General features: G+C 34.3%; 1 protein-coding gene across 1 annotated transcript in view; it reads left to right on the top strand.

Annotated features, from left to right (window-relative positions):
• Positions 1-12,656, top strand: part of Grik2 (glutamate ionotropic receptor kainate type subunit 2) — a 628,441-nt gene that overhangs the window by 260,432 nt on the left and 355,353 nt on the right. The window contains exons 6-7 of the mRNA XM_051206151.1: positions 1,212-1,265; positions 5,280-5,453. Of these exons, the coding sequence (XP_051062108.1) occupies positions 1,212-1,265; positions 5,280-5,453 (228 nt within the window). The remainder of the gene's footprint in view (positions 1-1,211; positions 1,266-5,279; positions 5,454-12,656) is intronic.

Raw genomic sequence — 12,656 nt, 5'->3', positions numbered from 1 at the left:
ACATTTTGAGCTAATGATTTTAGAAACAAGGATAAATTGAGCCTCCATTGATTGAATGTGGAAATAAATGTCTTCTGCACATTTTCTTGGCAACAAACATTTTTTACTGTAACAGATAATGTAAATGTAAGGAAAATATCACTATATTTTGCTTAATATAACTTGACTAGAAGCTATAGGTTTAGACTATAGGATTAGATAATAGTTATTACTTCAAGAAATAGAAATAGTGACTTTTTCCCTAAATTATTTTTTCTGTTTAATACTTTGATTTACAAAGCATTCATTATTATATGTGTTCTATTTTTTGAAGTGGTTATCCTTTTTTTATTAATTGAATGACTCATATTAAAAATTATAAATTTGATTTTACCTATGTCTATGAAGCTTTCCTTTTCACTGCACACAGGATACAAGTGAAAAAGCTTCTTGGCATATGGTTTTTTTTTTTTCATAGTACTGTGGGGGAGACTATAGAATACTTTCAACTAAGAGCTTCTCCTTCAGCTAAAAAATTGCATGGATTTTCAGTTCTCACTGTCAGTCATTATTCATTTCTCCTACAGTTTTAGAGGTGCAAAAGACAGGCATATTTCTCATCACTGCAAATTTCAATACAAAAAGAATTTGATCAAGATCATTAACAGTCAAAACTTGGTAAGGGAGGTAGAAAATGGAAACAAAAATATGAATTTTCATCTGATCTTTGGAAAAAGACAAGAATATTTTGTTGATTACCCTTATTTTACAAATTATGATTCATATTTCATTTATTAATGTTAAGATTATGTCTAAGGTGTTGAGATAAGGTGCTACTTTACATTGATCTTTGCAGTTTTTCTGCTTATTTCCCAAAAAAATGCTAATGATAAAAAGATATCAATCACTACAAAATTTGTAGTGAGTATATTACAATGTGCTAATATATTAAGTTTTACATCAATTTTAATGCTGTCTAGATGAAACCTTACTATTGCAAACATTCAAGAAATAGCTTTGCTGTCAAAAGAATTAGTCAAAAAATTTCTTTAATAACAACTAATTTTTTGTAATTACTGGGAAAATTCAGTATGATCTAATTTTATGTACCATGAGTAATTGAGGTTATTCACCAAATCGTAAATTTTAGTATTACCTTTCTTACTGAAATAATGTATTTCAAATTATGTTCAAACTCAATGTTAATTGTTTTGTTTCTTTTAATCTCTTAGGCATTAGCTATGGGAATGATGACAGAATACTATCATTACATATTTACCACTCTGGTAAGTACTTTATTAAAACAAAAATAATGCTATGTATTTTATTATTATGACTCTTAAAAGGGTAGAAAATGTGTTTTTGAGTGACAAGTAATATAATGAATAACACATTTTTACTTTATATTGTTTTGATACAATCTGAAAAGAATCATGTCACAAAACTAATAACACGGGGTGGGGGAAGCTGAATTTTTTGAAATAATATTATTTCAGTTATTGGTGGAAAATGTTGTCTGTCTATGTATGTGGCTTCAGAGACTTTAAGGGCATTGTGGATTTTAAAATTAGGTTTCCCACAACAAACAATGTGTTAGACCACCAAAATGTGTTGTGCTCTTGTTTGTTTATTGGCCAAATTTGGGTATATTTTTGAAATAAGGCTTTTCTAATTACCCAATCAGTTGATTAAATTGACAATATCTAGTTATTTTAGGTCAATATGATTTAATTTGCAATATGCGAATTTTGTGTTACCTTTATATTTTGTCTTCAATAGCCATGACATTTTATTTATCATGCATGAAAAAAATGTTTTTACTATTTTATGAATGGTTCATACCTGACATCTCTCCCCATTTCCCCCTTCATTCTGTTCCATTTTTCTTTTTGCTGTGTTGTTATGTAGTTCAGGATGTATTTGACCTTGAAATCCTGCTGGTGTCTTGGGGATGCTAGGATTATATGTGTGCATCTCAAGGCTCTGCCTCACTTATATTTCCTTCTCTGTATACTTCATAGTCCTGATTTCTCTTGTGAAGTATATTTCTCTCTCTTTCCCTAATCACTTATTTTCCATATTTTAGCCTCATCCTGATTTCTTTTTGCCTTTAGATTGACATGTCTTTACTTATCAATTATCACCTTTGCTTAAATCATGCCTAAAATGCATGTATATAAATTTCAATGGTTGTTATAGTTGAATTCTAAATATTGTGATAGTGACATAGATTAAATATGTAAATATAAATGTATTATTCCACAAATCAACTCTTCTTTGATTTCATTCAGAACTTTAAGTAATAATGATCCAATGTCCACCATGAAATTTCACTTTTTTTCTTTTCTTTATAGCTTCTATGTAAGACTTTTTTTTTTCCTATTCCATTGATTAATAGCCCTGTCAGTTTCCTTGCCATCTATTTTTAAATGTTGAAGTTACATGTTTTAGCTTTGACAGTTTTCACAACCCAGTTAGTTGTTCTCAATAGCTTTCTGAAAGACAATGACAACTCCAGGGAGGGTATTTTGCACAAGGGTTGTATGGTCCCCACAGACACCAAGCCTGCCTCTGCTATGCTGCTGCATCACCTCTTCCATGATGCCTTATTAAAGTTTATAAGAAACTTGGAAAAGATGGAATTGTTATCTTTCCTTATCACCCACATCCACTTGCTAACTGCAACTTGATTCAACATAAATGTAAAATGTTGAAAGACTTATATCTCATAGTTAAGGAAAGAATAAAACATTTATTTTAATATATTTATAACAAACTAGGCTATAACTAAAGTTCTGTACTTCTTTAATTATAACCCAAATTTCCCATTTTTTGTTCTTGTTCTATTTTACGAATTCTCTATTACAATTAAATTGATTTCAGTAATCATGCTATATATTTTCTTATTCATAATTCTACTCAAATTGTAAATCCCCATGCCTTTTTCAATGTGCTTGTCATTCTTTAAAGGAAGATGCATGTGGAGGGATGTGGGATAGATTTCTGATTTCCTTATCTTACAAAGTACATGGTTGAGATCCATCTAATCAAAAGGCAGGATGACTGGACAAATATATATATATATGTGTGTGTGTGTGTGTGTGTGTGTGTGTATTCATTGTGGGTATGTTGTCACAGTCATCGTGGTAACAAGGAAAGTGGGCTTTCTGTTTTTATAGTGTGGTTTGCTGAAGAATCAATAGCAGTTTGTAAATATAATTGGGTAAAAAATGTGGTATCACCTAGCAATAGCAAATTAGGTTAAATAGATCAAAATCCGTTTGTGCAGATTCTCCTAGAAATTAAGAACTTTCAAATATTGGGCAGCAATCTTCTGGAATGAAAGCCCTCCCTCCACCTTTCTAAAAATTATTTAAATTTGCTCTTTGAAAAATTCACAAATGTTTATAGTGCATTTTGTTTATTCTTGCTACCAGCTTCTCTTATTCCCTTCCTGCCTCTGTCATGTTCTGTCCTCTTCTATGCAGGTCTCTTTTCCATGTTTGTATTTTTTGCCTTGTCTTGTGACCCATGGGATTTAATTAGGACCATTTGAGTGTCAGTGAGGCAAATTCCCCATTGGGGCCTGGTAAGCTCACTGTTTCATACTCAATTCAAAACACTGACAATTTCTTCCTTTAATTCCATCATAACTAATGGTTCTACAGGAAGGGCAGGATCTAGTATTCCATGTTTATGATTGATTGCTTACAGCTTTAATTGGATGGAGGCCCAGTATAGGCAACCAAGTTTGCTGAGATCATGTTTGCAATGATTGTGTCATGCCTTGAAGCTAACATTTTCACGACCCCTTACTCTATCTTCACACTCTATTCTTTCTGTTTTCTCTTCCTTTATCTCCTGTGAGACTTAGAGATGGTGATATAAATCTCCTGTTTAGCACTAAACACTCAGCAATCACTTATTCTAAGTACCTTGAGTAGCCATGAGTTTCTGCATTCGGAACTTTTCACTGTCTGGGAGTGTTGCTCCAAAAGCGAGATAATGTGTGGTAGAGACAAGAGAGACTCTTATAACCTATTTATGAAGGATGTAGACTAAAGAAATTCTTTTCTGGCTCCAGCTGGGAAAATTGAGAGAGGGTCAGAGACTAATCATTTTGCTTCTGTACTTTTCTGTTTCTTTTATCTTAGAATACTCAGGATACGTATTTGTGTAAAGCAGTTTGCACAACATTGCAACTAAGATTATGTTTGCTATGTGAAATGTCATTCACAATAAAATTCACTAAGTGGCTTGTCTGTTTGTAACTTCAAATTTTATTATCATTTTAAGTATTTTCTGTCCTGACATATATTGTCATGCATTAATAATTTCCATCTTGAGTAAGGTATACCTCATCTTTTTAGATAATCATAAATTGAATCTAAAGTTGTAAAGATTCCTATGCAGTAGAGTAAATATTTCAGGACAATCCCGGCTGTTTTCCTGTAGGTTTTATACCCCTAGAATGTATAACCGTGTGAGTAGGAAGCAAGATGTACACAGGATCAGTGACATTCATGTGCCTTGTTTGCAGTATGTCTAGGAAGAGCTAAAAGTATGTATGAAAGTGTCAGGTGCCATGTACCCATATGATAACACCCAACTTTGTTGATAGCTTTGGCTTCATGTCTGCCAGGAAAACTAATAGGCAGAACAAGGATTTTTATGGCATACAGATCTGAGAGGTCAACAGAAACAATGTTCACTATGGTGAGGCTCCAGATGGGTCTTATAATGAAGTCAGTTCAAATTTCCTGCAACTAACAGGATTAGTGATGTTAACATTTTTTTCTCATCTTTCATATAGTTATTAGTAATTAAAGTATTATTTCATAATTGGCTCCTCCAAGTTAAAAGAAAAAGAAAAGCAAAATAAACAAAGAAATCCAGAGAAAACAAAGATAAAATGTGACTTACTGGTTAAGAAGCAGAGCAAAGAAAAAAAATTACTTCTGTTAAAGAAAAATGCCAGTGCATGAAATATAAAGCTTGATTATCCTTAACAAAAGAAAAGATCATAGAAATATAAAATGTATGTTACAGAAAGGGTATATGTTATTATGTTGCTTAAATTATAATGTAATCAATGGATTTGTATTCATGTGCAAAATAAACACTTTTGCCTTGTCTGAACATGAAGGGGGTTGATTTGGATCTAATTGATTTGTAATGCTTGACATAACTTGAGATTCACTGTTGTAAGTTTTCTAAGGAAAATAAGAAGTGATGATTTCAGCACTGTATTCTTGTGAATAAAATCTACTTGTGGTAACACTAGGACATTTCTGTTTCAGGACCTCTTTGCTCTTGATGTGGAGCCCTACAGATACAGTGGCGTAAATATGACTGGGTTCAGAATACTCAATACAGAGAATACACAAGTCTCCTCCATCATTGAAAAGTGGTCTATGGAACGGTTGCAGGCACCCCCGAAACCTGACTCAGGTTTGCTGGATGGATTTATGACGGTATGAATACCTATTTAAAAATCAGCTTGCCTCTCCTTAAGTAGTATTGAATAAATCATTAAATTCCCTGGGTGCAAAGAGTAGTTTGATGTTTAGACAAAAAATATAATTCTGAGGTACAATGCAAATAATTTTATTACCTTTACATTGTTACTGCTCTGGAGGTGGTGGGAACTGGGAGAATGGACCTGATAAAGGAGGTGGAATGGAGTCTCATGCAATAGCCAAATTTATTCATTCCTCAGACAACTTAAACTCTGCCTCACATGGCAAAAACATTTTTCCATAAAGGCATATAAAAGATAGTTTGAATATTTGACAGAATAACAACAGCCGGCAACAATGAGCAATCTGAAGTTTAACAAAAACACATTCCAAGTACAATTCTGTGTTTTGAAGAAACTGAGGTCACAAGACTCTTGTTTCTTGGAGTTTGGCTCACATAGCTCCATCCTTAAACTGTGTTCTGACATGCCCCCTTTTTATCTTTAATAGTAGGGTACTTAGATTGGTTTTGATTTGAGATAATAAAGATAACTCTAATTGTCATTTGAGGCATGAGTATTCTATAAGGAAGCAAATTGTAAACAAAATGAAAAATATTAGACCAGTGAAAAGAAAACATTATATGTTATACTCTGAGTATAATAGAGATCAATACTACATCCAGTACTAGTAGTTACACGATTATATTGATCAGAAAAATCTAGAAAATAGCTTCAAAATGACCCAATTTTTATTGGTTCTGTTTTCTTTTAGAAAGTAAGTACACACTTGTCTTAAATGGGAATACAAATGTTGTAAGGTCCTATGAAAATAGAAATTGATTCAAATCCCATGGAAAACAATAACCCAGTCCCTTCTTCAGAGGGAGGAATCAATCTCATATGGTCCCAAGGTCTAGTCATAAATAAAGGGTCACCAGTGAAGTAATGTCAGTACATGGTACATAGGGCCTAAACTTGGCCTCGGACTAGTTGACTTGACTTTTGATGACATGGTCCATTGATGACATGGTCTATATCCTCTTTTGTCCTTTAGTGGGAGGTTTGCTATCTTCCTATTTACCATCATTATCTCCTTGCCCTATGCTGATGTCCTTTATGGCCTGGGACTTGTACAGCTAAAGAGAAATCCATAATGTTTCAGTGGGTCCATCTGCAATTAGAGATGCTTAAACCACACAATCTGTGGAACAATGTTCTTGAGCTCTCAAACTTATATCAACTTGAGACAATTTTTAAAAATGAAGAGTAAATAAAATGCAAGAAGATCCCTTGATGATAACATTTTAAAATATATTAATAATTATTATTTTAATATTCTACGTGGTCTTTAAATTATGTTCTTGCCTTGAGGATAAGGTATGCTGGTAATATGATTAATACACCATTCTTTACAAAAGTTTTTATTGTTTTAATGCTATATGATGTTTCATTGTCTGTTTTATAGAAATAGGCACTCCTGCAAAAGTTTGTATAAGAAAAGTATACTGCAGAAGCATTCTCTGGTGACTTAGTTTCAGTCCAAAGAAATGTAGAATATTTATCAATGCAAATATGAAGGTATGGTATCTGAGGAATAAGACCAAAGCCACAATTCATTAGTATTGTTGCCTTGGGATTAACTCCAGCTACATGACAATGACAGCTTAAGGGGTAGAATATACCTGCACAATTTGTCTCTCTTGTTCAAGTAAGATGTGATATCATTCAAGAAATCTATTAATATTCAGGTATTCCTGTTGGTGTTCCTATTTGGCAATGTAAAAATAGGACAAGTTAGTAGATCAAATGGATTATTTACTTCTGCAATAAAAAAAGGGAGGTTAGTGTGTACACAAGTATGAGTAATAAACACAGGATGTATGTGGGTTTTAACCAGATGTAATTTCTGTAGTAATGGGAGCATAATAAAATCAAAAGATAAAATTATAGCCATTTCTATTGCTGAAAATAATCCTACAACATAAGCATAGTCTGAAACAACATTTAAGCATTTATGTATTAACCATAATAGATGAATCAAAATAGGCAGTTTAACTATTAATAAATTGACGAATATCTGGACCATGAATTACTCCTATACCCTTAGATGAGCAATCAATATAATAAATATTTGTCTGTGGAATGAGAGAAGGTTGTGCAATTTCTGTAATCACAGATTGAGTTCATATTTGAAAATCCCATAGTTTACCAGGTAGATAATATTTCCTATCCTTCCATGGTAATCTTAGAATAAAATTTGATTCCATAGTATCCTGTAATGCTCTGAAAAGCTATTGTTAGTTAAAGGAATTATAATTCAGCACGGATGAAATCCATATAATTGTTGACATACTGTTTTCACCTCCTTTATTAATTGAGCAAGAAGAGTAAGCTAAGAGGTTAGTATTTTGTGGACCTTGGGGTATAAATGAATTCATTCCAAAGGTCTATCCTCTTGAACTACAATATATGTCACTGACAATTTATTGGGGGAAGGGGGAGAGAAGTAAGCTTAAAGGAAGTGAAGGATTCACAGTACACAAATGCCTTGTTAAATCTGACTTCAAAGAATTGTAGTTTTTCTTTTCCCTCTCAAGGTAATATGCAAAGCCTATACAACACCATCTTTTCCGCGGAGGTTTAAGTAGACTGGTTAGTATATAATTAGGAATTTCGAAATTGTGCTGTAACTAAATAATCCTCTCTCCTAATTTTTGAAAGTCATTATGTATTTTTAAATTGTCTTGTCTAATGGACTCTTTTTGGTGTGCCTTAATGGTTGTCCTAGTAACCACTTGCCCCAAATATCGCACAGTTTCTGATCTTTGTATTCTTTCAGGTGCAATAATAAGCTCATTTTTGTGTAATGTATCCTGAGTCTTATCATATAAGGAGCATTTCTCTTCCTCTTTGGAGGTGGCTAATATATATCATTCATGTAATAAATACCATAAGCCCGATGGAATTCCTGCCTCACAAGCTCTAAAAAGTTTCTTTGAAGTGGTGTGGTCCACTAATATTAAAGCTGAGGTTATTTATGATTCAGTGAGGAAACAGAAAAGGCTATGTACTATTCATAAGTATGAATATTCATAGTACAAAAGCTAACTTTTAAACACAAAATTATTCAAGGATAATCTGTAGGAATAGCTGTGGGCATAGGTAAACTAGGCTGTAAAGTTCTCATTGGCCACATGGTGGCATTAACATTCTGTAAGTCAATCAACAATCTTCATTACAAAAGCCGGAGAATTTCTGGGAGGGAAAAAAGGGGGGGGGATGTCTTTGAACCCTATCTCCAGTTGTTCTGTGATTAACTGGTAAAGAGCCTACAAATTTTCCTGAGAAAGGGAGCATTATTGTGTTCAGACAAGCTCACTAGATTTCTGTGTAATCATGTAGGTGTTACTTTTCAATAACCTCTATGAAAAACCCAATCCATTTTTATGATTTTGCCCTGTGGGAATATAGGTTCAAACGTTCCTTAAAACACTTTCTAGTCCTTTCCCGTTTTGATATCCAATTGTTTCCATAGTCAACACACTTATGGAGACTAGGTAGCAGTAGAATTGTGAATAAGGATCCCTGCCTTAATTTGTTGTAGAAAGTCTCTCCCCACAAAGATTTATTGCAACATTAGTAACTGGCTGTGAGACCTATGTATTGTAATTTTGATTGACTATGTTCCCTTAGAGCTCATTGGTCTATAGTTAGAGTTGAATTTACCTCATAACAGACCACTTGGAGTACTGTTCTTCTATGGGTATAAAAGAGACATTAGCTGGACAATCAATTAATCCTGTAAAAGTTTTTCCTTTCATTTTTAAAGCCAATGTGGTTTATCATTTTTCTCCAGTAAAGTGCTTAAAGCTGCAGTTTTATCTGTACTACAAAATCATACTTCACAAAGCACAGTCTTTTTCATGATTGGGCTACATAAGGCAATCATAATAATTATACAATATTTTTCCCTGCTTTAAATTGCCAATCAGTGGGCATGTGATCATGACTGCAATTTCTCCTACATAATCTTCATTAATGGCTCCTGTGTTAACTATGATTCCTTTCATGGATAAACCAGTGGAACTCACTAGAAGTTCAACTGTACCATGAAAATTAGGTCCCCAATACTCTGTGTGCAACTTAAAAGGGCATTGTAGAGGGGAAATGGCAATATCTTTAGGATAAGAGATATCAATAACAGCATTTCCTTAAGTAGCAGCTTTTAACAAAAGAATAATAGATTTACAACCTGAAACTGCCACAAATGTCATTATTCTTGGGTTTAAAATCTCTAATTTTACAGGAATGGGGGTGGGTGGTGGGGCTCAATCCATTATTCTATTGTTGACATCATGTATTGTTACTGTTGCTAGGCAATGTGCAGTCTTGTCTTATCCTACTTAGGTTGGCATTCCTTAGCCCAGTGTTTCCTTCCTTTCATTTAGGGCATAAGCCATATACTCATTGATCTGAACATTCCTTCATTGTAAGAAAAATTTTCATTGTTCCTTTATGTGGCCAGGTAGAGTACAATTAAAATATCTTGTTGACTTCTGTCTTTGAACAGCATAGGATTCTAAAGGAACTGTGTATTTAGGTACCCATATTTCTACTTACCTTCAGAAAGTCCACAACTTTTCCTGTGTCTCTCTCTGAGGTCTTATAGGTCTTGACAATCTTCATTCTTGTTATCAAAGGAAGCTGCTTTATTAGTAACTCCTGATTTCATTCCCCTTTTACTTCTCTCTCAAATGCATATATGAGTATCCCTAGGAAATCATCAGAATGCTCAGAGGAATCTTGTATAATATTTAAATGAGTATACCTGAGGTCAGATGCCACACAGTTTTCATCCAAGAGTCATAGCTACATCCGTAACATGTGGGAGAGCTGCAGGTTATTAGGCAGTGTATTGTTGCCCATTTACCAGTGCCTGTCAGGACTTCATATGTGGTATTTCCAGGGTCAACTCTTCATCCTAGTTTTTGAACTTTTCCAAAGGTTTCATTCGAGGATAACAATAGAATTGCTGAATTTGGGAAGGGCTAAGAACCATTTTAGCAATGATAGAAAAATAATATAGCAATCATTGTGTATCATTGCTCTAATCCAACTGATATCCATAATGATATGGAGCAGTAGACCCATAGAAAGAAGGTGCCTTTTAAAAATCTAATCCCTGATAAACACTTTGCTTTCGCTGAAAATGCACTAGAAATATCAGGTAAAGTTCATGATGCCAGGGAGGAACAGATAAGTGAATTCTTTATGCTTGCCTCTTCTTAGCTCCTATGGTGTAAACTTAGCATTTTCATAGGCTCCCCTAAAGCCTAATTGGGACGAGTAGGGAATTCAAGATGAGATTGATTATCATGTCCCTCATCCCGTTCTTTAGTCATCTTCAGGCAATCGAGAATATGTATCTTAAGGCAACTGCAGTAAGGGCATTAATGTAGTCATGGTATAGTTGTTGCTGGCATTGTTTTTGTTTTCAATTTTGCCTGACTAAGGAAATCTTTTTTGCCTTTTTGTTTTGTTTTTTCACAATTTATAAGTTTGATATCCAAGTTTATATTGATCCAATGAATTATTCTTCTCTTAATCATTGCTTATCCTCCTCGTGTTCCTTAAGTATCTGAATAGTACTCCAAAATCAATGCCCAAGTGACTCAAAATCTAATGGGGATCTTCCGCTTGTTTATGTTCATTTTCTGTATTCTTTAAGACTCTGTCCTGCCACAGAGTGACCCAGTTGGGGGTCTCCTCTAATGGAGAATGAGGGCTCTAGTAATCAGGTCAGTAAGGATTCCGCAAGTTACCAACAGACACACTGCAAAGAGATGCAGTTTGAACCTGCTGCAAGTTTACTTCAGTGACAGCCTCAAATATATACACATGATTTAGGAACTAAGATTTGACTCCATGCCAGGTTATACATAGTCATATCTGATAAGTGGTTACATGTTGACAACTTATCTTGAAACTAAAAGAACAGAGCAGGAAGTACCCTCCAGTTAATTGTCTTAGTTCTGAGGTTAACTATCTTTTTAGAATTCTGTCATGTTGACTCCTATGTAAAAATGCAGAAGTTTGTAAAGCTTAATATTTTTGTGGCCAGTCAGGCCTATTTGGCTGTTTTTAAAGGCCCTTTTATCCCACTTTTGGGGGAGGTGAGCATATAATTTTTGCAACTGCCTTGTTAAAATAATTTGGTCCCTTTTTAATCAATAAGCACCAAGGAGGCCTTACATTAGTTAATCTCTCCATACAGTTAAGTATGTAATATACTTTCTCTCCATCTATATTTACCCATCTATTTCCCTGATCATCATATACTCCGGTATACGGCATAGGAGGAGTTGTAGTCCTGAGTCTTTGTGGAGTTCCCCTGTTTACTGTAGGCACCCACCATCGACCTCTGGTGCTAGACTGTTTTTCCTAGCTCCTGGTGAACTCTCTGGGTCTTTTCCCTACTAGTCTCTGAACTTTTATCCTTTCACTATCCACTATCGACCAAGACTTGGCCATAAAAAATCAAGAAAGATAAGGTACAGAACCCAAATCCGCAGAATTTGATCAGTTCACTGGAACAAAGCTTAGTGGCAGGATGCCAGGGACCTCCTGGACACTAAGTTCCATGAAACACATGCCTCTGGTCGGAAAACACGATTTGCAACATGTCACACAGGCTCCATCTGAGTTGGTGTGGCACTCTTCCATAATCCTTCATCTAAAGTTCCTTCTTCTGAAAATTGGGGATTATAATCACAAATAATTTACAAGCAATACAATAGTTGTGAATTTAGTACTTGCACTACTTTCTTTAAAAAAATGATACACAAGCTCAACATAAGGCAAAGTCCTTTCTGGTTTCTACCCTATCATTTTGGTCCTCTTTCTTCTATGAGAATGTCCACTCTCTTATCTTATAGATGACTTCAGGTCCTGTTGGATTCCACTTGTCACCACTATAGAGATGATAGGACCTGGGATAATATATCGTATAACTTAAATGAACTTGTACAATAGCTGACTTTGTTCAGTGCCTCAGATAATTTATATTCTGATGGTTAATATGGTCACATGATTGAAGTTCTCATGAGTCAAGCTGTATACAATCACAGGTCAAGCCATATGTGGCAAAACCATGTTTTTTCATCACTGCATATAAAGGATAGTTTAAAATTTTAATAGTAATAACAGCAAGTAATAC

This window comes from Phodopus roborovskii, unplaced genomic scaffold (genome assembly GCF_943737965.1).
Source record: "Phodopus roborovskii unplaced genomic scaffold, PHOROB, whole genome shotgun sequence".
Taxonomy (NCBI): domain Eukaryota; kingdom Metazoa; phylum Chordata; class Mammalia; order Rodentia; family Cricetidae; genus Phodopus; species Phodopus roborovskii.
The sequence above is the reverse complement of the archived record's forward strand: the minus strand, read 5'-3'. Positions and strand labels throughout refer to the sequence as shown.